The following is a 27,046-nucleotide window of genomic DNA, read 5'->3' on the forward strand; positions in this document are numbered from 1 at the left end:
ATTGCAGCCAGCAATGAACTGTCTGTAAAAACAAGGACTAAGAATCCTGCTCAATTGTCCTTAGCAGTGAACTATTTGCTACCCTAGAAGGGTGCAAGTGTTGAAAGGGTTTTATAGCTTCTAGATACTGTAACACATCTTAGTAAAGCTCTGTGTGTATGGTAACACACACGTGCAAGATTCTGGTTCAGTTTCTACTTAAGGGGGGTAGTATGGGAACTAGAAGTCAGATGACTAGATTTATGTGATGTCATTCATTAATCCAGCACTGAATTATATTTTTAGTACTAGATGAGACAGAAATCTCAGAGCAGTCAGTTTTTGAAACATGTCATAGAAGGATCACTCGCCCACTTCATATTACCTTATTTAGTAAGTAACCAGGGAATAGTAATTTATTAGGTCAGTCAGGAATATAGTGAGATTAGTTAAGTACTGTTTTACTCTTATCTCTGTGAAATCTGTTCATCCGTGTTATTTTAATATTTCCTGTGATTGAAACTCTGGTGTTTATTGTAAGTAGATATTTTGTATTTTCATGTTCTTTTATTATTTATTAAATATATTTAAACTTTTCATTGTGGCTGGTCTTTTAGAGAATATTTTAACCTTTCAGAGTATTTGTATTTATTTGTTAACACGGTGGCTGCTCCTGAATGCCTTGCTGCAATTGGTAAGACACTGCCATTTGTGTTAATATTAATTTTACTCCATATAATTCCATACCCTTGTAAGAGCCTTAGAGTAGCTGGCTTTGGAGTGTCCTGGTTGGCAGTATCTACCTTACAGTCTGGGCTGAGGAGCATAGCTAGATCATCTGTGTCAGCCTTTCCCAGGTGTGTATGTGTGTGTGTGTGTGTGTGTGTGTGTGTGTGTGTGTGTGTGAGTGAGTGTGAGCTACTTGGAGCAGGGACACAGAGCACTGGTTTCATAGAGAGCGTGGTGGAGGACTTGGCTTGGGAGACATGGCTGAGGACTCAACTGTAGAGCTGTGCAATTGTGGAGTCTTACTGGGGGCCTGAGGAGAGAGAGGGAGGGAAACCCAGACCTTGGGCTGCGTGTGTTCCCTGTGTCCTGTTAAGAAAAATTGTGCTTGGTGCAGAGAGCTACATCTGGAAATACTGTGTGTATTTATTTATTTATTTATTTATTGCAGTTGGTTTACCAGGAGTCCAGATTGGGCGCCAAAAGAACCCGTCAATGGCACGAGGGGGGGGAAAGAAAAAAAAAAAAAAAAAAAAAATATATAATATTACAGGAGAGGTCTAGGGACAGAAATACATTATTACAATGTAGTCAGAGAATAATGTGGAAATATTCAAGATATAATAATAAATAACATAACAACATTGAGAAAAAAGAAAGAGCAATAGAACAATAGAAAAATTAAAAAAAAAAAATTACAAGAACAGTATAAAAGAAGAAAAGAAGGAAAAAGATATTATGGACATTAGTAGAGTTAGTTATGGGGGTGGGAGTCAGACTGTGATGCAGCATGTGTTTAAAGAGACTGGTTAAAGGTAAAGAAAGGTAGTGTAGCTATCTTTGTTCCTAGTGAATGTCCCTCACCTGTGTCAGAGATGAGGGTTCAGGCTCATTGATTACTGGCTCAGAGGAGGGATGTCACAGTACCCACCACAGCCTTTCAATAATGCTGCCAAAGACATAGGAATCCCTTAGAAATGATCTGCAATCCACCTTTCCATAAATTCAGACTTGACTTCTAGAAACAATAATACTCATCGAAAAGTACTTCAAATCCCAATATGCTACGTGAAAACCATTACCTATTCATTTCATCTCCAATCCCTTAACCTTAGGCAGTGCAACACCACATGGCAAATTTAGTAGCTACCTCATCTCCAGTCTTTCTCTTCACACCTTCTCTAACTTACCCTGCCCTCATCTGTCTCCTCTTCCTCATGTCACTACTTTCTTTTTACCTACCTTTTTATTTTCCTTGTAGTATAAATACACAGTTATATTGAATGTCTACAGTTTTTAGTGAATATTTTTGTAATTTTGAAACTGTTCTACATCTTCTGATTTATGGTGATCTTTCAACTTGCTTTGTCATATTGATTTTAGTCACTCAGACTGTACCTGAAAACATCCAGTGTGCTGCATCCTGCTTAACAAAGCATTAAAATAAGTAAAACATTGATACTTATCTAGTTTCATCCATTGATCATGGGGTTGGGGTGTCATATCAGCAAATGCAATCATCAGAGCTGACGTCCAGACTGCAGGGATCCATATCTTGCTAGCAAAGAATACATTTGTAAAAGACCTGACAAAGTTCTGACTTTCAAACATAATATCAGCACTGTAGTAAACATTGACCTGTAGATTAGGTGTAGAGTCAGTGTGTTTTCGGACTGGGACAATATCAGTATTTGTGCCCCAGTGTCTGTTACCCTTTTGGCTCTGTCTGGAGCTGATTCATGTTTACAACTCGGGTAAAAGTCATTGCGTTTTGCCAGTATGTTTCACTTCTCTCTTTACTAGGAGTAATGTGCAGACCCTACACCTCGGTAGTTATGTTTAAAGTAACACACGTATGAAACTTCTTGGATTAGCTTAATATTTTTGTAGAATAGAAAATAAAAGCATTGATAATTGAAGGAAAGTCCCTGCTATAAAACTATCTAATTTCTGCTCTTGCTAATGCTTGTTTTTTTCTCTAAGTAAAGCACAGTCTAAATGTTTTTTTTTTTTTTTTCTTCACTAGATCTCTCAAAAAACAGGCTGACAGAAGTGCCAGTAGATATCTGCGAGTTTGTTTCACTTGAAACATTGAACTTGTATCACAACTGTATTAAAGTTATTCCAGATGCCATAATCAACTTGCAGACATTGACATATTTAAATATAGTATGTTTTGATGTGCTGTGTCTGTGTTTTAATGTTATGTATTTCTTTAAGTGTTTAGCTTGTGATCCAGTTTATGCTCTGTGAAATTTATCGGTTTTAAAATGTTTTTATTTTTTGTATGATTATCTGATGGCCAATTTTGGAAAAGTCTCAATCTGCCTCCTCATAATAAAGGTGTAAATTGATAGTGAAATACTATCATAATGTTGTCCTAGCCTTGTGAAACAACCCCTAATCCAGGTTGAGGATGTGTTGTGCATCACAGAAACTACCAATCACTACCTGTTTATCTGTGCAAAGCAGTTACCATGGCATGTCCTATCTAAATGCAAAAAAAGCTATCTCCTTGAAATTTGTTGTGGATCAAGGGATCTTGTCCGTGGATTGTAGACTGTTCCATAAACTGTGTGGCTGCTAAGTGACCTCAATTTTTCACATTAAGAATCTTTGGAAGTTCTAGTTAGAAAGCTCTGGTTGAATATACTCACTTTAGTTACTACCTTGGGTCTGGATTTCTTTTTTTATGTCTTAAAAGAAGACCAAGCATATTTAAATATCATTTAGAAGATTATCATGAGGAAGATGAAAGTATCGTGAGCAGGAGCATAGGTTGAAGTGATGGGTATCAGGATATGCTTTATGTACAAATCTACATTAAGTTGTAGGTGGATGATTAATTCTTATTGGTGGTGTGCTTCTTAATAGAACATAACTAGATGGTAATGTTCCTTGTCATTTTGTCATTTTTTTGAGCATCTGGGGTGAGTATTGTTTTGCCATACATCATGTCCCTAGTTTTCTTTTGATATATTGTGTGATGCAAATATTGCTTTTATTGAATATGGTGAGGTCTGTTTATCACCTCAGGTACATTAAAATTGATAATTGCATTATTAGAATATGATTTAGGCAACTCGCCTGAAGATCTGAACAAGTGTTGAGCATTATTTTTTGAGGTATCACCACAACCAGGTATTTAGTCAGGAAATAGTAGTGAGCTTTTAGGATGTCATGTTACGCCAGTAGTGTGAATAGTTTTACATCAGTCAACTCTGACTCTAAATTTAGTGTGACAAAGGCAGATGGTAAATTAGTAGTTAACTGTACAATTTATACTCAGACTAGCATTAGTGTTGTGGGATTGAGGTCAATTTCTTGAAGATGGGAGATACACCCATGACTGTAAACTCATAGCAGTATAGAAGTCTAATAAGCCTGCACACATCAGTTTGAACTGGAGCAGACTTGCTGACATTCATTTTCCAAGCTAGAAGTTCACAGTCATCCAATTGCTTTGTAATCTCTGCCCTCCTGCATGCCATATCCACATATTCCAGGTTATGAGGGTCATCATTGTTAGCAGGTGAGAGAATTATTACTTTACTGGCATATCAGCCTTCTAGTTCTAGCTTGCAGTGTAGCCAGAATTTCTGGAAATGTATACCAGAATGCACCATCCTTTGGAATGTACCCTCCCCTGTGTAACGTGGTGCATGTTTCTGGAGCATACCTTTTTGGTACTCCTTATTCTGGTAACTAGTCCACCCTGTGGTTAAAAACAAATTATGGAACTGAAAAAAAGGTGTCCTGAATGAGCAGTCACAGCTGCAGTCAGTCAGTCATGAGCCCTCCCAAAAAAATAAGTAATATTAATAAAGCTTGAAAGTGTATACCATTGAATATTTAGTGTATGATGTCCGTGTCCTCATAATTCTGTTTTTGTCAAGGTCTCCAGTGCCTTTCACCAACTTTAGCTCTGCTGTGGTTTACTCACGTGTGCTTAATAGCTGTTTGTGATACTAGGAGACAGTTATGCATTATGGCTTATTTTATATGCACAGGGATGGTGTTGCATGGATCCTTAGTTCTCATTTAAAACTTACTTGCTGATGCTGTGTTGCATCTATTTTAGTTTCCCAGAATCACATCCTGATTTTCAAGCTTCTTTATTATTCTCCGTTCTAAGAATGGCTGTTTTTTTAATCAAATTCTTTTGCAGTTAATGTTCTGTGGGCTTGTTTACTTGTTTCTTAGACTTGTGTTTTTAAAAGTCATCTTCCCTCGCTAGTTTCCCTTCCTCCTCAGAATTTAAATTATTTTCAACAAATGCTTAAGCAGTTGTATTGTTTATCTACACTTAACTTCCATATCCCCATTGTTTTGACACAGGCATATTAACAGGATGTACTCTCACTGTCAAGTCCTGAATTGCTCATTTATTCCAGGTGGAACAGCATTGACCGAATACTTGTTTCTCATTCCTTGGACATTCTTCTAACGCTTGCCTGTTTTAGGACCTGTGCTTTATTTCATTAGTAATTTAGTAATTTCACTTCCCATTGCTTAGAGTTGAATCCTGTACCTCTTAGATTCTTGATCTGCTTCATTTTCTTCAGGTCACTTTTTTTTTTTTTCCTTCTTGAGTTTAACTTTCCTTTTTTCATAGCGAAATGTTAGAAAATTTAAGAAATTTGACTTGCTCAAGAAATGCAGTACTCACCATTGTCAAAGCAAAATCATTTCCAATCTTCTTAAAGAAGTTAGGACGATGGCCTAGGAAAGTTCATGCTAGTCACTTGTACATTGTGTTCCATGTTATCTGTTACTGATTTTATATGGTATACAAATTAAGGCTCTGCGCTTGATAAGTATTTAGGGCATACTTCTCAACTGTCCAGAATTTGGCAGAATGTCCAGATTATTGCCTCATATTTTTATGTATTACTTGCAAATCATTGAAGAGTGAAGTCAGTAAATAATTTTGAATGTCAGACATAACCTTCAGAAAATGTATGCTAATGCAAAGTCTGTTGTAGCAATTTTCTAAGTTTAAGAACAATAATTAAAAACTGTCCATGATTTTGGGCCTTTGACCCGACCACACCCCCCACACATGCATTATTTTGGCTTTGTCCAGCATTCTTACATTTAGAGGCTCTGGGGTATGCTTTAGCAGAAACCGTTGTATATTTCTAAAGTGTGTAAGTATTGCATATTTCTCAGCCACTATGATTTAGGTACTAATTTTTGTTTGATTTTCCTCGGGCAGACCTGTTCAAGGGTGTTCACATCATTATTCAGTAACTGAATTAACCCAATCTAAAGAGCCTTTGTCCTGAACAGTATGGAGTCTAGTAGATAATGATCTTATTTTCCAGAAACAAGAAAGTATTCCTCTTTTGGAGCCTCTGTTATGATTTTTAAAGGCAAGTGCTATGATTTTTAAGGTCCAGATGCTGAGAGTTATAAAATGTTTGACCAATTACTGCTCTAATGCCTATATGTGTGTGTGTGTGTGTGTGTATATATATAAATAAATATATATATATGTGTATGTGTGTGTATGTGCGTATATATATATATATATATATATATATATATATATATATATATATATATATATATATATATATATGGATCACCTTTAGATGCCCGAAATTGCATTTCACCGACACGGAATCCGACGGGTCGAAAACACCGACAACGCAGATGACCGACAAGGTGAGAACCCAACGGACTCGGTAAGTGTGCGATAGAGTGAGGGATTTAGTGTTAGGGAGCGACAGGTAAGTGTGATAGTGAGGGACTGTGGGTTTAGGGGTGGGTTAAGTGAGTTAGGGTTAGGGTGCAGGTAGGGTGTGTGTGTAGTGAGGGACTGTGGGTTTAGGGGTGGGTAAGTGAGTTTAGGGTTAGGGTGCAGGTAGGGTGAGACCTGGGGTGTAGGGGTGGGTAAGTGAGTTAGGGTTAGGGTGCAGGTAGGGTAAGTGTGCGGTAGTGTCGGACCTTAGGGTTAGGGTTTGGGTTAGGGCTAGTGGATATGTTATGTAGTGTACTGTGTTGTTTACGTAGTGTGTTGGTGTAATGGTGTTCGTGTTTTATGTTGTCGGTATTTTTGTTGTCGGTGATTTGTGTTTCATGGTTTACGTTTCGTAAATCGAAGGTGATCCATATATATATATATATATATATATATATATGTGTGTGTGTATATGTATATATAGATATATATATATATATATATATATATATATATATATATATATATATATATATAATATAGCCTATATTCCCTGGATTAACGCATCAGCCCACCCACCTGGTTAGCAAACAGATAATGTACTTCCTGTACTTATCACCTTCTTTAAGTCTCTGCATCCATTTTTTTTCTGGAATGGATCTAAGATTTGTCCCAGTTTCTCTGTTTAGTGTTTTCATCAAAGCTGCTGTTGCAGTTCTTTAACCTATTAAGTGTGTCAGATCAGTTAGGGCAGACACACACCTAATTGCATTCCTGCCTCACTTGTGTTTTTTAACCATTGTTTTACATACACGGGCTTACCCAGAATGGATTCAGTTGATATACTGATGCCCATGTAAGGAGCAAATTGGTTAGGTATTAGTCACTTAGTGGCCTGGAGGTCAGTATTAGAAATAACTCAAAAATAAATACTGAAAATAAAATTAAAAATGTGGTTGGGTTGTACACCATGAACCTCAAGCCCTCCTGCTAGAGCCCTGTGGTGAGTATAATGAGTCTTTAACAATGTGTAGCAGTGTTATCTTCCCCTCATCCAATAGCCTTTGTCTGCACTGTTATCTACTTAAGTAATTGCAGTCATAACGCTTAACCTAGTATTCAGACCTAGGAATAAAGTTATGAATATGCTAAGGGTGAATGAAAATGTGAGTTTAGTGTAGGTTTTATCGCTGTTTATTCATTTGTACCTCACCTTCTGTGATGTCACGTATAGGCATGCAATATGGTAGGGGTTAGCAGTCACCCTCCTACCTTCCAGTCCATACTGGGGACCTGTTTGATGGTTCCTTTATGAAAGACAACTGAACATGTAAAGAAAACATTATCTTCTGATTCTCAAACAGCTCTGAGTATGGTAAAGTAGATATTAGAGTATGGTTGTGCTTCTATTTTTCTGCAGCATTTCTTCATTTTTTTGTGTGCATGTTCTACCCCTGAATTTTCATAAACCCAGCTTTGATGTCCTTCAAGAATGCAACTGCAGTCATAACATATGGGTTGTCCTGCCTCAGGCAGCCCTCGGTCGGCTGGATTCCAAAGTCTGGGTCCGACGTCGGCTGATGTCGCATTTCTCTCCGTCAGAGCGGCTGGAGTACATAAGCATCAGCCGACGCCATTTTCTTCAATCTTTCTTGCCGCGCGGTGCCCGAAGCAGAAGCAGTTCGCAAGTGCCGGTCGGTCAGCTCCTGTATTTTTCGATTCCGAAGTCATCAAAAAGCTAAGTACCCCATTGGGGATCTTTTCTTGCCTCAGCCGATGTCAGAAATTACTGAAAAAGTTAACAATTGTCTTTCTTGTGGTAAACAAATACCTCATAAGGATTTCCACTCTTACTGTCTTCCTTGCCTTGGCCCAGACCACGACGTCTCGGCCTGTGTCGCCTGTGCTCGCTTCAATAAGCGCACTCTTAGGCGCCGGGTGGAGTTCGCTGAAGATTTTTTTGGCGAAAAATTTGCTTATACAATGCCGTCGGAACTTCCGGCATCGCAAACTCCCAAGAAACGAAAAGACCGGGACCGACATCCTCGGCCCGCGTCTACCACCGACTCCACGCCAAAACCTACCGCTAGTGCTCCGGTTCCTCCTGAGACGGTTATTCCACCGCTCCGAACCGAAGACACCGCATTACCGACGACTCCGATACCGGATACCACTCCGCCAGTTATAGATTTTGCTCCGGATACTGAAACCGAGGAAATGCCCGAGACCATTGCTGTAGATAAGGTCACTCCTGCACGTGGAGCTGCCAGGCCTCCTATGGCCATGTCTATTAAGGCCTACACTTGGGCTAAGGCAGCCAGCAAGACCAAGCACCTTACTGCTAAAGCCTTACCTCAACCTACTCCAGAGACACAAATCATGACTATGGCTGCAGACTTAATTTCTATGATTAGAGGTTCACAGGCCCATCCTGAGAGAGGATCCCAGCCTCCTTCTGATAAGAGGCCCCGGGTTGAACCCTCTGACCCTATCCCTTCAGATGAAGATTCTGAGGACTCGGTCCACTCCGATGGCCAGGAAGAGCTCTTCCAGACCTATGAGGACTCGGATGCAGAGGATTCCATCCCCTCGGCCTCCCTTCCTGAGGATATTTTTTTTGGGGAAGTTCTGCATACCATGAGGGAACATTTCAAGTGGCAAGGCCAGGAATATTCTGATTCCAGAAAGCGCCTTCGAACTTTCCTTAAAAAGCCCCAGCACAGGCCCTTAGCTATCCCTCCTGTGCTTGATGTTTTGGATGATTTATATTCTGACTCCAGTGTTACCCCCGATTGTCTTCCTCCTGCTCCAGCCAAGCCAGACAGGTATTACAGGGTCCCAGAAACTCATTCCCATTTATTCAGGGCCCATACTGTTGATTTGGAAACTATTTCTCAGGGACCTAAAGGTGTTTCAGCTTCCACCTCTAAAAATCCCTTACCTTCCAACAGGGAAGCTAGGTCATTAGATAGATGGGGGAAAAAGGTCTACACCTCCACTACTTTATCTATGAGAGCTTTGAATTGCCTTTTTCACATGTTGCAATATCAGGATTTCCTGTTAGAAGATTTACAGAAAACATTGGCCTCTCCTGATCCTTTAGATAGGAAGTCTTTGCAGGAAGCTGTACATAACTCTCAGCAAGTCAACAATCACTTCCTGCAGTGTGGATATGATGCACTGGAAGCTTCATGTAGGGCAGCTATGACAGGGGCAGTCATTTGTAGACATGCATGGTTAAAAGAATAACCTCTACCAGATCATGTTAAGGCAAAACTTCTGGAAGCACCCTTGGAAAAGAACAAGCTTTTTGGTGCTAATGCTAAAGATGTGTTAAAGTCCATCGAGGAAAAAGCAAAATCAGTTCAGACAGTTAAAGATTTCCTCCAGGTTCAACCCCCCAGATTCAGTAGGAATTGGCCTTCAAAAAACTGGTCCTTTCCTAATCCTGAAAAATTTCAAAGGGGTAAAAACAGACGTGGCCGAGAAAGAGGACAATACAGAGGTCCTTACAGGGGACGACAATGGCAGCCAGCAAACCAAAGAAGTGACACAGGGGTTTCCCCTGTCCCACAGCCACAATCTCAATGACTTTCCTCTACTTCCACCTACCAAGGAACAAATAGAAGCTCCCTTGGGCTGAAAATTATCTCTGTTTTCAGACAATTGGCACAGATTGACAAAGGACAAATGGATTTTAGACATTATAGACCAAGGTTACAGGTTCCATTTTCATACCTTACCAAGAAAACAAGGCATGCCAAACCTACCACAAAACCAGAGGGCAGAGGCTATCCAGCAAATTTCTCTGCTGGCTCGGATAAAAGCAATAGAAAGAGTTCCACAACAAGAACAAGGCCAGGGGTTTTACTCAAGACTATTCCTTGTTCCAAGAAAAGAAACTCAATGGAGACCAATACTGGATTTGTCCGCATTAAACACCTTTCTCATAGTACCAAAGTTCAAAATGCTGACTCTACAGCAACTCCTTCCCATGCTGGGCAAGGGGTCTTGGCTGATTACTCTGGACCTCAAGGAGGCATACCTGCATGTCCCTGTCAGATACAGTTGCAGAAGATACCTCAGATTTCTTGCAGGGCCAGAGCATTATCAATTCTCAGCATTGCCATTTGGCTTATCTACTGCGCCCAGAGTATTCACAAAATGCCTGGCTTCAGTAATTGCTCATTGCAGGCTCCAGGGGATCCAAATTTACCCGTACCTGGACGACTGCCTCATACAAGCGGACGACAAATTGATGTTGACAAAAAACTTGAACTATGTCATACGATTACTTCAGGCTCTGGGATACACAGTCAACTTCCAAAAGTCAAGACTTCAACCATCCCAGCAAATAACCTTCTTAGGAGCCAAACTAGACACAGCCTCTCAAATGGCTTACCTGACAGAAGACAAGCAAGAGAAGTTAACTCATTATTTCAAAGGTTTGGCAAAACTCACCCAGATGACCGCAAGGAGATTCCTACAGGCCCTGGGTTACATGGCATCCTGCCATTCTCCTGGTTCCATTAGCAAGACTACACATGAGAAAGCTTCAATGGTACCTAAAAAGCCTATGGTCTCAGCACAGCAGCAACTTAGAGACAACCATACCGCTCATTCCATGCCTACAAAAGGAATTCCTATGGTGGGCCTCGGTAAGCCAGGCAAACACAGGTATGTCATTCAAAAAAACCACAGATAACACAGACCATGACCACAGACGCCTCAGACCTTGGATGGGGGGGTGCACATGGAAGGCAAATGTATACAAGGACAATGGTCTCCAAAGGAAACACATCTGCATATAAACCAAAAGGAAATGCTGGCAGTAATGCATGCCATCGAGGCCTTTCGACAACAACTTCAGCAAGGCCATTTACTGATACGGACAGACAACACCACTGTGATGTGGTATATAAACAAGCAAGGGCACCCATTCTTACCCCTTTGCAGACTGACAATGAATCTTTGGGAAAAATCACTGAGCCTAAACATACAGTTACAATCCCAGTTTGTTCCAGGCAAAGACAATGTGCTGGCGGACAGCCTAAGCAGGAATTTCACAGATCCACACGAGTGGAGGTTACATCCGAAGATCTTCACACAACTCGCTTCGACATGGGGCAGGCCAGAAGTAGACCTATTTGCTTCTCACCTCAACCATCATCTACAAAAATTCTGCTCAAGGACATATCATCCACAAGCTTGGAAAATAGATGCTCTCTCATTCAACTGGAACTTCCTAAAAGTCTATGCATTCCCACCTCTGCCACTGATGACCTCAGTATTACTAAAGATCAAAGCAGAGAGACCCAAGGGGATCCTAATAGCTCCAGACTGGCCAAGACAACACTGGTATCCACTACTACGGAGCATATGTCACACCAAGAAGTGGGCCCTTCCCCAATGGCCCCTACTTTTGACTCAACACAACTTCAAAACAGTGCATCCAAACCTTCAGTCACTGCAGCTAACAGCCTGGGAGATCCCATGAATAACCTCAATCTATCTCTCTCCAAGGAAGTTCAGCGGATATTAACAGAGGCTCGAAGACCATCCACCAGAAAGGTTTACTTAGCAAAATGGAAGAGATTCAGCATTTGGAATACCAGCAAGGGACATGATGCATCATCACTGAACATCCCACTCATCCTGGAATATTTGGCAGATATGCTACAGAATGGACTCTCATATTCTTCCATAAAGATACATGCTTCAGCTATTTCAGCTAGATATAACACTGATCTGCCTGTCTTTTCACATCCTTTGCTAAGGCAATTCCTCAGGGGAATCAAGAACATTAAGCCACCAAGAAAGGCTCCAGTGCCAGCCTGGGACCTCAACTTTGTCCTAGAAAAACTGACTCTCCCTCCATTTGAGCCAGCAGCTTCAGTCGACTTACAATTTCTCTCATGGAAGACAGCCTTCCTGTTGGCAATTACCTCAACAAGAAGGGTTTTGGAACTACAGGCCCTAATGGCAATACCACCGTTCATAATCTTTCACAGAGACAGGGTCTCATTAAGGACCAACCCTACCTTTATGCCAAAGGTGGTATCTAGGGTTTCTTTAAATCAAGCTATTCATCTGCCTGCTTTCTTCCCCAATCCTGAGAACAAAGGGGAAAGACTGTTACATACCTTGGACATTCACAGACAACTTCGATACTACCTGGACAGAACCAAGACCAGTAGGAAGTCTGAACAACTTTTTGTAGCTTACGCCCCTGCAGTCCAAGGAAAAGCAATTTCAAAACAGACTATTTCAAAATGGATTGGACATTGCATCAGATTCTGTTATTCCTTTCATGGGAAGACTGTTCCTGCCAATGTCAGACCACATTCCACCAGAGCTACAGCCACCTCTACAGCCTTTTTAAGAGGGGTGCCTACAGAGGACATTCTAGAAGCTGCTACATGGAGCTCCGTGCATACATTCTCCAAACACTACAATCTCCCTCTATACTCCAGATCCAGAGCAGGCTTTGCTTCGGCAGTCCTGCAGGGTTTGATTGCCACACCATCTTTTTCTTTTTCCTAGAGCATTCCTCCTCCCCCAGCTAAGCTATGGTATTCTACCCATATGTTATGACTGCAGTTGCATTCTTGAAGGACATAGTACAGTTTTGTACCTACCATAAATGTAGATGTCCGATAGATATGCAACTGCAGTCGGATTTTCCCTCCCTCCATACCCCTCTATGCCTAGGGTCCACTCCTATCCCTGTTTCTCTTAGCTGAGGATATCTGTTATGGTGTATCTGTTTATTGCTTACTTATTTGTCTGGAATCCTGCTTTTGTCTTCCAATTTGATTACAGCCTTCCTTGGAGGGCACCTGGCATCTGGGGCAAGAAACACTGAAGAAAATGGCGTCGGCTGATGCTTATGTACTCCAGCCGCTCTGACGTTGGAGAGAAATGCGACATCAGCTGACGTCGGACCCAGACTTTGAAATCTGGCCGACTGAGGGCTGCCTGAGACAGGACAAACCCATATGTTATGACTGCAGTTGCATATCTATCGGACATCTACATTTATGGTAGGTACAAAACTGTACTTTTTATTTGGCATACCATAATTCCTCCTGCAAAGGCCTCTTCTTCCTCCTCCCCAGCTTAGAACCTCCAGCTAAGAAGTGTGGGGACAGACAAGACCCAACCTAAAGAGTGGGAGCGGCCTAGGAAGAGGTCTCCAGAGTGCTCTTCCTCGGCCAAGCCTCCCTCCAGGTCCCGCCTGGATCCGAGCCAGATTTCCCCTCTGCTTCGGTCTCCACTTTTCTCCCAGGAGCCAGAGACTTCTTGGGCTTGGTCCCCATCTGCCACCTCTCCTTGGCACCATTCTACACCAGAGTTGGTGGCCTCCTCAGTCTGGTCCAGTTGGAGTCTGTCCGAAGCCGAGAAGGACAGTATGATGATGAAATTCTTTCGGGCCCAGATTCATTTGGGAGTCTTGCCTGCTCCATCCCCTACCGGGGCCAGGAGCATGCAGTCTGCCTTCCTTCCTATCTCTCCTTCTCCGATCTGGCCTTTGGTTTTGGAGTCCTTGCGTCCGAGGTTCCTGGGTATTGAGGAGTCGGCGCTGATCCCTGGTACCTTGTGCCCGACCATTGCCTTGAGTGGTTTGGGGCAGACCCTTCCCTTGGAGCTGTAGCCTCGATGTTGGATCCTAGGGGATGGCATCAACTTTGAGGTTTTCGGGGTCATGCCTTTCCTTTGGGTCTTCGACACCGAGAGTGACAGATTGGCCTCAGCCCCAGGCATTCTGCCTTCAGGGGTCTGTTTACCTTAGGCATTTGAGGTGGTGAATAGGGCCCTCTTGGCTCCTTCCAGAGCCTTGACCCTGTTGTCCTTAGATTCCACTCTGGTTACCTCTCTTTCTGGGCCAGAGTCTTCCGTCCTGCCTCCTTAGGGGCAGCCTGCTGCCAGTTTTCCCCAGGAGGTTCCAATACTTGAACTCTCTGAGGCTTCTGAGTCCTCCCCAGAGTCCCCCCACCCTTTGGAGCCCCCTCGGAAGCATATGTGCAAGAGGAGGTACTTGCACTCCCCGCTGAAGTCTCTCACTGATGATACCGACTTGGAGGAAGGGGAGGGCTCACCCCGATCACCCCCGGAGGATATCTCCTTTGGAGATATCATGGAGAGCCTTTACTAATGTGGCGGGTGGTCTACCCTAAAGCCGAATCCTGATGACTCTGTATTTCTGGAGAAGTTTGGCACAGGGCCTTCTACATCCTGGGTGTTCCCCCACTCATGAATCCTTTAGTGGATCTTATATCTACTAAGGCATGGAAGGACTCTGACATGGTTAACCCATCCCCATGTGCCCAGACAAGGTTCTTAGCACCCCATCTGACAAGCCCCATTGGTCCAAGGGGTCCCCAGTTGATGCCATGTTGGTTGGTGCTGTGGCCACTAAGAAGAAGGCAGCTCAGGAGAGCTCTTCAGTCCACCCTCCAGACAGCGATGGACCATTTTGGGAAGCGAGCCTATGCTTCAGACATCTTTGCCTTACATATACTGAATTACTTGACACATGTAATCAGACTGCAGAGGGACCTGATCAGAAAGGTCTCCGAGTCTGCCCCAGGGTCCATGTCGGCAGAGGAGAAAGTCTTCTCCTCCCATATGGACAATCCTCCCTTCTATTTCAAACACATCCATGTGGCTTCTCTCACATGCTACTGAGGGTGCCTCAAGGGCTGCGGGGAGTGGCATGTCTCCGGCTTTGTGCTTTTTTGGAGACCTTCAAGGCGTCTTTAATGAATGCTCCATACCACGGTTCCACCTTGTTTGGAAATGGTTCGTGACATGTTAACGCAGAGCAAGATTGACTGGAAGACATTGTCTACCATTGGGATCTGCTTCTCCACTCCACCAAGATCCTTTTCAAGGAAATGGCATGGGGTCAACATGCTGTGGTTTTGGACGTCTCAATGTTCTCCCCAAGACGCTTGGGATATTTCCTCCCCCAGGGCAGACAGGGATACAACAGGTGCCACCCTCATGGCAGATGGTGGTCCAAAGAACCAGGGTATCAAGATTCTTTCCCTGACAGACCCTTTCAGCAATTCTGAGGGATTGCCCAACTGCTCGTCTCTGGAGGCAGTCGGGGCGGAGCACCTATCTCTGCACTCAACAGCCCGGGAGTCCATTACACATGATCGTTGAGTTCTGCATATCATATCCAGAGGTTACTCTCTCCCCTTTCTTCATCTCCCCTGTCCACTCAGGCACCTCCCAGAAGTTCCACCCCATCAACGGGAGGAGGCAGCCATAGAAATTACCAGGCTGTTAGCAAAATGAGTCATCCAGCCTGACCCCCCAGACCAGTGTAGAGCAGGCATTTATTCCAGGTTCTTGTTTGATGCCAAAGAAAAGGGGGAATTGAGACCCATTCCAGATTTGTCGACCCTGAACCTGTCCATTGCAGTACCATTTCGGATGGCCACCCTTCGGTCCATTCTGCCCTTCCTGCAGATGAACGACTGGATGTGCTCGGTGGACAGGCGCTCCCGGAGGGGGTTCTCTGCTTCCGGCTGGGAGCCTTCAAATTACTCCCCTTTGGACTCAGCACTGCCCCCTGGGTGTTTACCAAAGTAATGATGGTAGTAGCGGATCACCTATGGCTGCAGGGATTTCAGGTCTTTCCCTACCTGGATGATTGGCTCCTTTCCACTCCCTCCAGGCATCAGCTACTTCATACCAGAGAGTAACTTCATATAGTCCCATCCCTGGGTATTACCATAAATCTGAAGTTTCAACTGACACCAGTTCAGGAGTTCAGGTGTTGGATTTCATAGGTGCTCGATTAGACACTATACAAGGCAAGGTGTTTCTGCCTCCAGGCAGACTGTCATCATGTACAAGACATTATTCAAGCCCAGTTACACCCGGCGGGCTTAGTTTTTTGGCCGTTGTGGTCCATGGCAGCCATGATCATCCTGGTTACAACTGCACATCTTCATACGAGGGTCCTGCAGTGGACCCTTGTGGTTCAGTGGTCCTTGCTAGACCTTCCTTTGTCCCATCCTTGTTCGACTGTCTCATGTTTGCAGGTACTCCCTTCTTTGGTGTCTCCAATCCCTGGACCTCCTCCTGGCTTGGCCATTTGTTCTCCCCTCTCCCACGACCACGGTGACCACAGCCACCTCCCTGCTCAGGTGTGTGTGGGGGGGGGCATTGCATGGGAAGGATGGTCCAAGGCATGTGGTCTGGAGACCAGAAAAAAAAAAACACTGAAAAACCAGGAACTCAGTGGAAGACTGCAAAATTCTTTTATTTCTGCTTTTGGTACCTCGGCTCAATGCCTTCAAGGAATGCTATACCATATCTGCAACAATCCTTTTTATATAGTAATGAATGAAAACACTTGACACTTAATCAACCAATTAGCATCAATGAGACCCAATGGAACACCAGTAAATATACCCCCAGCAACAAGACATGAAAAGTGAAAAAAAAACAGCATATTAACACAAAACTAAATGCATCAAATAGTGCATCATACCCACACCCAATATTACATGTCAAAATGCATTAAAACATCAAAAATTGAAAATTAAAAAGTAATTTCCAAGTTCATTCCCCTGGGATCTAAAATTAACAATGAACATTGTTTCCAACTGCAATAATTTTTGAGTGAAAGCATTCCTAGTGTATTTTTCACATTGCGGTCTAGCTAACACCCCAAAGAAAAAACTGTCAATGGCACCATTGTGTTGAACAAAAATGTTTGGCTATGGGGCTGTCAATGCTCTCATTTCTGATGTCCCCCAGGTATTCCAAAAGTTTCAGTTTAACCTTACTTTTCATCTGTCCCACATACCACTTAATAGGAGAATATCCACAGCCCAAAATATATACCACCCTGTGAGAACCATAATCAAAATGGTGCCTAGCTACAAATTTTCTTCCATTGATGCAAGTTCCATGTAAATTTCTTATCTTACTACACACCCTACATCTGCCACATGGAAAAGATCCTATCTCACCAACCTCTTGCTTGGTTGCTCTTAAATTTAAAAGCTGCTTGAGATTCAGAAACCTACCAAAAGAGAAAATAATCATATTGGGAAAAAGCTTGCCCAGATTATCATCCTCACTGATCATGGGTCATAAGTTACTATCATTCTAAGAGTATTAGAAAATGGAGAAGATGTGTTTATAAAAAATAAGGCATACTGATCATTCTTTTTATCCATAAGATGCTCCCTTTCCCTATAAACCGTCCCCCTATTGATACCAAGATATCCATCATTATATAGATGACCAATAGGATATCATTCTGCTCCTAGGACCCTCATTTCAGCCTCTGAGATTACCTGCTGTGAATAACCTCTAGTAAGTAACCTATGTCTGACCTTATTAAATTCTATTCCCAATTGATCTTTCTTAGAAGTGTTGATGAAGATGTGCCTAAATTCCCCATAAGGAAGCAATTTCAACAGATGGGATGGTTGAGAACTGGTAGCATACAAAAAACTAACAGCAGTTTCTTTATGGTAGGGTCTAAACTGAATAGTATCACTGGAATCCACATACAATTCCACATCAAGGAATTGTATTGTCTGCCTATGTGTCCTGTATGTGAATTCTAAACCAAAGGTGTTTCTATCTAAATCTTCCGTAAATGTATCAAAATGTGTATTATCACCCCTACATACAAAAATGAAATCTGTGTACAGTTTGTAAAAAAAACAATATTCCTTAAGAAAAATTCTTTTAAATACATGAATGAATTTTCAAAGTGTGCCATAAACAGAATTGCGTAAGAAGGGGCAAAGAAAGCACCAATCGCATTACCTTCTATCTGCAAGAAATATCCTTTATCAAAAACAAAGTAATTATGAGTAAGGCAGAATTCCAACAACTGGATGATAAATGAAGTACATGGTCCTTCCCCAAACCTTTTTAAAACAGTCTCCAAAACTTGTTTGATTTTTATGCTAGTGTATACTGATTTAATATCAACACACGCCCAATAAAAATCATCCTGCCATCCGATGTTGTTTACACAATCCAATAATTCCCTGCTGTTTTTAATATGTGATGATATCCTGCAAAGATGATGTGTTTTGAGTTGAGACTCCAAAAAAATACCAACTTTCTGCAAAAACGACCCCACACCTGACACCATAGGCCTCCCAGGAGGTTTTTGCAGGCACTTATGAATTTTCAGGAAAACAAAAAATTTAGCATTCCTGGGATCCTTAATATACAACCTTCTAACATCAGATGCTGAAAAAAATCCTAAATGTTCACCCCTTTCCAACAACAGAAGATTGTACTCTGACAGGATTGAGCTCAAGCCTCTTGTATACCTACCTTATTGTCAGACATGTCCCAGGCCATTTTGTTATAATCTGTCCTAGACATGATCACCCGATTTCCCCCTTGTCTGCCTGTGTGAAGACGTATTGCACATTTAATTTATGTAACTCTTTAAGAGCAAGATGTTAAATTAAATTTAGTCTTTTTCAAAAACCTAGTGATATTCTACCTCCACCGGTTTGCATAGCATTGTCTCGAACATATTTAATAACAGCAGAAGTCCTTGGCGATGAAAATGTACTAACATACGTCACCTTTGGCACACTTAACTTCCCATATCCTGTTACATTCTCAAATTCACCAACAGAACCATCTTCAGAAGACACATCAAATTCACCATGAAAATCTAACATTTCAAAAATGGATAGTCATAAATGGAAACATCTAATAACGAATCATTAGATTCCCTCACGTTTGCCACATTATCAGAATTTGTATCTGAAAAAAATGCCGTGAGGTGTAACTTTCTGCAAAATCTTTTACCATCCCATAGCACATCTACTAGAGTGGAAAAATGTGTTGGAATGAACTTGGTACCTTTGAGTAATACATTTCTGGCTTCATTACTGATAGCCTAAATGTAGTAAATTTGACTGATTTAGTTATTTACATTGCACAAAGGATAGTTTTCACTGTTAACATGATACGCACCATTTTGATACAAAGTCCATGAATTATTACTAAAGTCCTTCCTAAGCCCTGTAAATGGGCTTAATTTCTTCTTCCCTTTCCCTGGTTCCTTCGATTTCGCCCCTTGCCTTGTACTGAAGCATCTGAATGATCCGAAGGCATTTGCCCTGATGCACCAGCCTCCATGTTTAGAACCTCAAAGGAAACGCTTTTCCGAATGCTCACAGCTGGTTCTGTGGAAGAAAATGAAGAGTCTTGCAATGTGCATGGTTTACTACTTCTGGAACCAAATGAATCATGTCCCTTTGAATGTTTACGCTGCCAAGAGAAAATAAAATTGCTTTTATAATCATTAATATCACTCGCTAGATTCTTCATTTTCTTCCACAGAGACAGCTGTGAGCTTGGAGGCTTTTTTAAATGTTTGGGGAGGGACTTTGTACTTCATTATCATCCAGCTGTAGGAATTCTGCCTTACTCATAATTATTTTGTTTTTTGATAAAGGATGTTTCTTGCAAATAGAAGGTCCTGCGATGGGTGCTTCCTTTGCCCCTTCTTACGCAATTCTGTTTATGGCACACTTTGAAAATTCATTCATGTATTTAGAAGAATTTTTCTTAAGGAATATTGTTTTGTACAAGCGGTACATAGATGATTTAATTTTTGTATGTAGGGATGATTCTACAAATTTTGGTACATTTATGGAAGATTTAGGTAGAAACACCTTTTGTTTAGAATTCACATACAGGACACATAGGTACACAATACAATTCCTTGATGTGGAATTGTTTGTGGATTCCAGTGATAATTTCCAGTTTAGATGCTACCATAAAGAAACTGCTGTCTATTTGTATGCTACCAGTTCTTATCCACCCCATCTGTTGAAATCTCTTCCATGCGGGGAATTTAGGCGCATCTTCATCAACACTTCTGAGAAAGATCAGTTGGGAATAGAGTTTAATAAGGTCAGACATAGGTTACTTAGTAGAGGTTATTCACAGGAGGTAATCTCCAAGGCTGAAATTGAGGGTCCTAGGAGTAGAATGATATCCTATTGGTCATCTATATAATGATGGATATCTTGGTATCAATAGGGGGGCGATTTATAGGGAAAGGGAGCATCTTATGGATAAAAAGAATGAGCAGGACGCCTTATTTTTTTTTTATAAACAAATTTTCCCCATTTTCTGATGCTCTTAGAATGATAGTAACTTATGACCCATGATCAGTGAGGATGATAATTTGGGCAAGCTTTTTCCCAATAGGATTACTTTCTCTTTTGGTAGGTTTCTGAATCTCAAGGAGCTTTTAAATTTAAGAGAAATCAAGCAAGAGGTTAGTGAGATAGGATCTTTTCCATGTGGCAGATGTAGGGTGTGTAGTAAGATAAGAAATTTACATGGAACTTCTATCAATGGAAGAAAATTTGTAGCTAGACACCATTTTGATTGTGGTTTTCATGGGGTGGTATATATTTTTGGCTGTGGATGTTCTTTTAGGTGGTATGTTGGACAGAAGAAAAGGAAGGTTAAATTGAAAATTTTGGAACACTTGGGGGACATCAGAAATGAAAGGATGGGACAGTCCCATAGCACACAATGGTGCCATTGACAGTTTTTTCTTTGTGGTGTTAGCTAGAACGCAATGTGAAGAATAATCTGGGAATGTTTTCACTCAAAATTTATTGCAAGTGGAAACAAGGTTCCTTGCTAATTTTAGAACCTTACATCCCAGGGGAATAAACTTGGAAGTTAATTTTTAATTTTTGATGTTTTAATGCATTTTGAGATGTAATATAGGGTGTGGGTATGATGCACAATTTGATGCATAGTGTGTTAATATGCTGTTTTTCTTCACTTTTCATGTCTTGTTGCTGGGGATATATTTATTGGTGTTCCATTGGGTCTTATTGATGCTAATTGGTTGATTAAGTGTTAAGTGTTTTCATTCATTCATTCATGTATAAAAGGACTGTTGCAGATATGGTATAGCATTCCTTGAAGTCATTGAGCCGAGGTACCAGAAGCAGAAATAAAAGAATTTTGCAGTCTTCTGCTGAGTTCCTGTTTTTTCAAGTCTTCAGTTTTGTTGTGTTTTGTATTATGCTCTGGAGACCAGTCTGCATATCATTGTTCTGGAGATGAGGGCAGCGCTTTTGGCGTTGCAAGCTCTCCAAGCCTCTCTTCCTCCTGAGACTATTGCCATACAGATGGACAATGTCAATGGTCTGGTACATCAACACATACAGGGGGAACCAGGTCCTATCCCCTTTGCCACGAGTCCACAAGATTGTGGGAGTGGGTGATCTCCACTGGCCATTTTGTGGTGGCAGTGCACATTCTGGGGAAGTCCAACATCCTGGCTGACAGGCTCAGCCAGTCAATTCTGATGCCTTACGAGTGGCCTCTGAATCCGTCAGTAGCGGGCAAGATCTTTCTAAAGTGGGGTTGCCCTTGCTGCGATCTCCTCACCTCTCCTTCCAATGCGAAGTGCAGCAAGTATTTTGCTCTGATTCCCCCCTCTGGGGGAGTCCCCCAGAGACACTCTGGTCCATGCTTGGCCCTCCAGTCTTCTGTATGCTTATCCTGTGCTTCCTCTTATTCCCAAGTTCATTCAGAAGGCTCTGCGGATGGGGAGTTCAGTTATCCTCATTGCCCCTTTCTGGCCTCAAGTTTGGTTCCCTACTATGTGGTCTCACATAGTGTGTCCTCTCTGGACTCTGGATTTGGTCCTGGATCAGAGTATGCACCCATCAGGGGTCCTCACCCAGATCTAGTCAAGCTAAAGCTGACAGCTTGGCTGCTCCAATTTCCATGATAGCGAGGACTCCTGGGCTTTCTTCTCCTGTTAGTCTTTGTAGTTGGAATAAGTGACCTAACCTAAATTACTCTGCCAGTCCAAGCCTTCATGATGTATTAGATGACAAGACAAACACAGAAAAGAGAGATAAATAGAAATAAGGTTAGACACAGGTCATAAATAAGTACTAGGCTCGCTGCCCTTGTGGGTCATTTTAAGCCTAGCCATTTTCCCTCAAAGATGAGAATCAAACCGTGTAATTTGTGTCTGTGAGGTAAATACCTCAACCATTATGACAACCAAAAGAAATGGAATAATTAAGTGATGCTTTTTCTGTATATGGAATGTTTATTGTTGGATTTCAGGGAAGCAAGATCACTTTTTTGGAAAGAAAAACTTGACATTTGAGTAAAGTTCTCCTTTAAGGACACTGCCATTGAGAGCTCCTTTGTTTCTTATGCAGATTAGTTTAGAGTTATTTTGAGGCTAATTATATTTAAAATGTCATGCTTTTCAGGCAGAGGTGGTGAAATAGTTTCATGATTTATTATTTATTTTGAAAAGAATGACACGTACTTTGTTTTTTTCCACCCCACAGTTAACAGTCATCTGCCAACAATTCATGTCCTTGTTCACTGTGACCACTGGACCTGCCTTAACCTCCTCCCCCAGGCTGAACTCAACTTGTGTCTGGGGCTGCCAAGAAGATTGAGGATCTTAATGCTAGCAGGGAGTGTGCTCTATCCCACGCCACTGTAGAGCAACCCTGTGAACTCTGCACTTGTTGCCATTTGAAGGCACATGTACACTTTCATGAATGTGCAACTTCCTGATCAAGCAGTATACCGGTTGTGGCAAGAAGTTTGTCAGGTTATTAATGCTGCTATTGCAGTGATCCTAGCCTGCCTTCCTCCTTCCCCTGGATGGGTGAGCCAATGTCAGATGCTCACTTTTATCTTCCCCATTCAACATCTCCAGTGCCCATGCTGCTAACAGAACATGGGTTGTTTTGGGTACAGTCAAGGCTTTAGCCCTCTGCACAATGAGGTTATGCCGACTCTTAGAATTTCTTAGTGTTACTGTTTCAAGTAGATTTGATTTAGAATGTACATTTACGATGTAGGTTGATAGTTTAGATTTGATTGTGATGCATCTGGTTATATTACAACAAGGCAATGTAGGAAAGCTATTCTTTTCTAGGTCTGTATTACATGCTAGCAGTGATCACTTTGATCATACCATTGCTTCATGTCCTCCTTTTAATGGATTATTGCAAGTTCATAGACCATGTAATTAAGTGTATCAAGGGAAATGGTTTCCATGTGCATTCATAGGGGTTAGGATAAAAATCGGGGTTTGAATGTATATTGGAAAGTTTGCATTATAGATCATGGATAGAGGAGGCTTATTCATTAAATATTGTAGAACCCCTGGTTTAACAATGCTGACAAGTAGATCTGTTGTATTGAAGGATGTTTCTTGTGTTTGATCATAACTACCTTAATAAAAATACTGTTAATGCAGTGTGATTTAAAGGGGGAAAAAAGGAGACGACAGAGCGACTTGGAATATATTGATGAAGGATACAGGTCTGAGACCTGTATTGCCACCAGCTCATATGTTTGCTTAAAAGAGAGGAAAATGCATCGGTGATTGCATTACACAAAGCTATTTCAATATACCTCAACCAAGAATTTTGACATTCATTGATAGATACAGGTGGGCTTCCAAACATTTGAAGGCAGTGAGATGTGTTTGAACATAACATTTCTAAAACTGGTTCTGTCCATGGCATTGCTTGTATGTTACAAAAGTACCTTTGTTGTGTATGCTCTCGGATGCTCTGGTGATCTTGCTTATATGGGGGGGATTTTAAACAGTGCACAGGAACTGCTGAAGGATGTCATCACTAAAATGTATGAAGTCCTGTTCACTGTTTCTTAAAAAAAAAAAAAAAAAAAAAAAAAAATCAAAATTCCTGTACTATCAAACTTGTTGCATGTATTTTCAGATATTAATTTCCAGTTTTCAGATACAAGGAAGCATTTTTATTAGGAAGCCATTTTTTCTCTAAAAAATTTTAATTCCCTAAAAGGATTAATTCCAAACCAAATTGGAAGATTCTTTGGAGCTTTTGTTCTTTTGACAATTATGATTTTAATGCATTTTTCCCATGTCTTTAAAATTTTGTTTTCTTTATTTGCCTTTTTTTTATTAGCCCGTATTCCATAATATGTACTGTTTGCCTCGTGGTATTCTGTGTTGCCTTTGTATAAATGAGTTGTTTTTTAAAAATGTTTATGTTTATTGTATTTGTTACATTATGCAGAACTGTCAGCATTGTCAGCATTTTTTTGTGTGTGTGAAACTTTTTTTGACTGATAACTGCAGTAAGTATCTTTAGTGATTCATCGCTTCTAAAATTAAAATGTGTAAAAATATATAAAAAGGCAAGCAAAAGAAGGTGGAAGGATGAATATAGTTCTTGTTAGTTGATAGATCCTTGTTTGAAGCTGTTATGCATTAGTGTAGCTTTATGTGTGTTTGTTTTTTTATTGTGATTTTTTTAAGGTGTTGGTTCCAGTTTTGGCTGTTCTGTGGATGGAGGTGAAGTTTAACGGAGTGGAAAGATCATTTTGACTGAATTTTATTTGTACATGATGTTATGATTTTTTTTTGTTTACAACATGTATATCTGATTTTATCTGGGCAACTTAATGTAGTTATCTTATCGATCCAGATCTGATGTTGAAGCTTATTAATCGTATCTCTATCCCTCCTTTATCCCTCTCCTTAATCTTTCCTTCTCCTCTCAGTTACCCAATGCAGATTTGCTTTTCTTTGAAGATGGGTTATTATATGCTTTGGGATTTCTTGTTAGGTTATATTTATTTATTATTTCCTTGTTACCACATCTCCTATCTTACTGTGAGAGTGTTTCTTTTTTTTTTTTTAAGGTCTGCTGTGTTTTTCACTTAGGTGAGTTTTGTTGTTTCAAGTTTCTGTGAGAGGGCGACTTTCTTTGCACTATTATAGTTGTAACTGTTTAGAAAAAAAAAACTTTCTCTAACTTTTAAAAAAACTTGAAAAAAAAAAAAAAAAAACTTTCTCTACTCTGTTTTTTCAGTAAGTTTGTAAGACCCTGGGGTGTCAGGCTACTCCAGTGTTGCTCACCTTGACTGTAATTGCCGTCTCTGCAAATGCTAATGCATTGCTTGCTGCTCTTAGAAGAGATTTGGGTCCAAGTTAAAAGCCCCTTCTGAGACACAGATGGGGCTAGGGCACCAGCATCCTCTCCTTGAACCATGTGACAACCATGGTCTCTCCTCAGATGTGGTGCAAGCCTCAACTGACATTCTCAAGAAATGGAAAAATCTCCCAGAGACACTTCAGAACAATCGACATAACTAAGAACGAGATCCCTTGGACCTGAGAGGCTCAAGTCAGAACCATCACTATTCACTTGACTGATCCCTGATGTCAAGGTGCTGACCACTACCTCTGGGTGAGTTCCCCTGCACCAGCTACTCTACAGGCTCTACCCAACCAGCATGTCATGTAATTAATGACACTTCCAGACTAGAAGGCTCAGAGAAGTGGCACAGTACCATCCCTTGTTTTGAGGAAAAGATACTGCTGAGGATGTATCAGGAGGACATCTTTAGAAAAAGGATTACCTTTGGCTACCAAAGATACCCCCTTTGTAGAAATCTGTAATCGTTCAGAGATGCAGAAATCAGTATTGTATCCTGCCATCCCTTGTCACCCTATCAGAATCTCCAGGTGTGAGGCCAACTTTTATACCTGCCTATACTGTGGTTAGCTGTATTTCTGACTTTGATGCCTCTTATACTTTCTGATTTTTTCGACTGAGTTCTAACTTTGAGACTCAGAGAGAAGAGAGTTTGGGAGACAGTTGAGTCCCCAAGGGTTATAGTCTGTCTCCGTACATCCTTTCCTCTGCATATCTGTTCCTCCAGACTCTCCCCTTGGGCTGGAAGATTTCCTGTATCAGCTTCCTCGAGCACCAGGCTTCTTGTGTTCTCATCTCTCTATTTCTCTTCTGGTTTTCCAGGGGTTTCCTCAAGACAAAAAAGCTTCTTTCAGTTCAGGTTCCACCCAAACCCTCATCTGCACTCTTCTAGGGTTTCCTCTAGTTCCACTCCACCAGGATCCTCTCTCTCTGTACAGTCTTTTAAATTTACATCTGATGGTAGCCATCTATCTTCTATCCCATCTGAAGTTCGTGAAAGGTCATTCAGCAAAAGAAGCACCTGGACTGTTCATCAGAATCCTTCATTCAGAATACTAACTTAAAGGAAGGGGGGTTCTGGCAGTGGGACACACACACACACACACACACACTCTATCTCTGAAAGGCATGTCTTGAACACATACACACACACACACACACACACTCACTTTGGTCTCTACAACTCCTTCCCACATGTCATGCACATTAGAGACATTTTTGGTAAATCGAGAGTATATCTCATCTTGTGTCAGCATTCCATTCATGTTTTTGATCCATTTGACAGCTCAGGTGTGGGTGAAGGTGTACCCTGTGGTGGTGGTCTGGATCAGTCTAACAGCAGAGTGGTCACAACAGCATTCTGAGACTTGAAGCACTATTTAAAGGTAGCTTACAGTCTTATCAGCACCTGCAGATCAGAAGCACTTTGAAGAAAAAATTATGATGAATGCTAAGTAACAGATCTATGTGTGATGGTGGTATTTGGAAGAAAGACTTCTGTGAATAAAGGACTTTACCTTCAGATCATCATGATATCATTTGCATTTAACATTTAACAAAAGAGACTTGACTAGAGAAAAAGATTGACTTGATTCTCTCTAGGATACTTTCAGCAGATGTTGAGAAGACAGTAGGCTGA

The 27,046-nt window shown here is 41.3% G+C and overlaps 1 protein-coding gene across 1 annotated transcript in view; it reads left to right on the plus strand.

Annotated features, from left to right (window-relative positions):
* LRCH1 (leucine rich repeats and calponin homology domain containing 1) overlaps positions 1–27,046 on the plus strand; it is a gene marked incomplete in the record, with an annotated part of 1,693,846 nt that overhangs the window by 670,529 nt on the left and 996,271 nt on the right. The window contains 1 exon segment of the mRNA XM_044072038.1: positions 2,732–2,893. Coding sequence (XP_043927973.1) covers positions 2,732–2,893 — 162 coding nt within the window.

This window comes from Protopterus annectens, chromosome 5.part0 (genome assembly GCF_019279795.1).
Source record: "Protopterus annectens isolate FY-2018-M chromosome 5.part0, PAN1.0, whole genome shotgun sequence".
Lineage (NCBI taxonomy): Eukaryota > Metazoa > Chordata > Ceratodontiformes > Protopteridae > Protopterus > Protopterus annectens.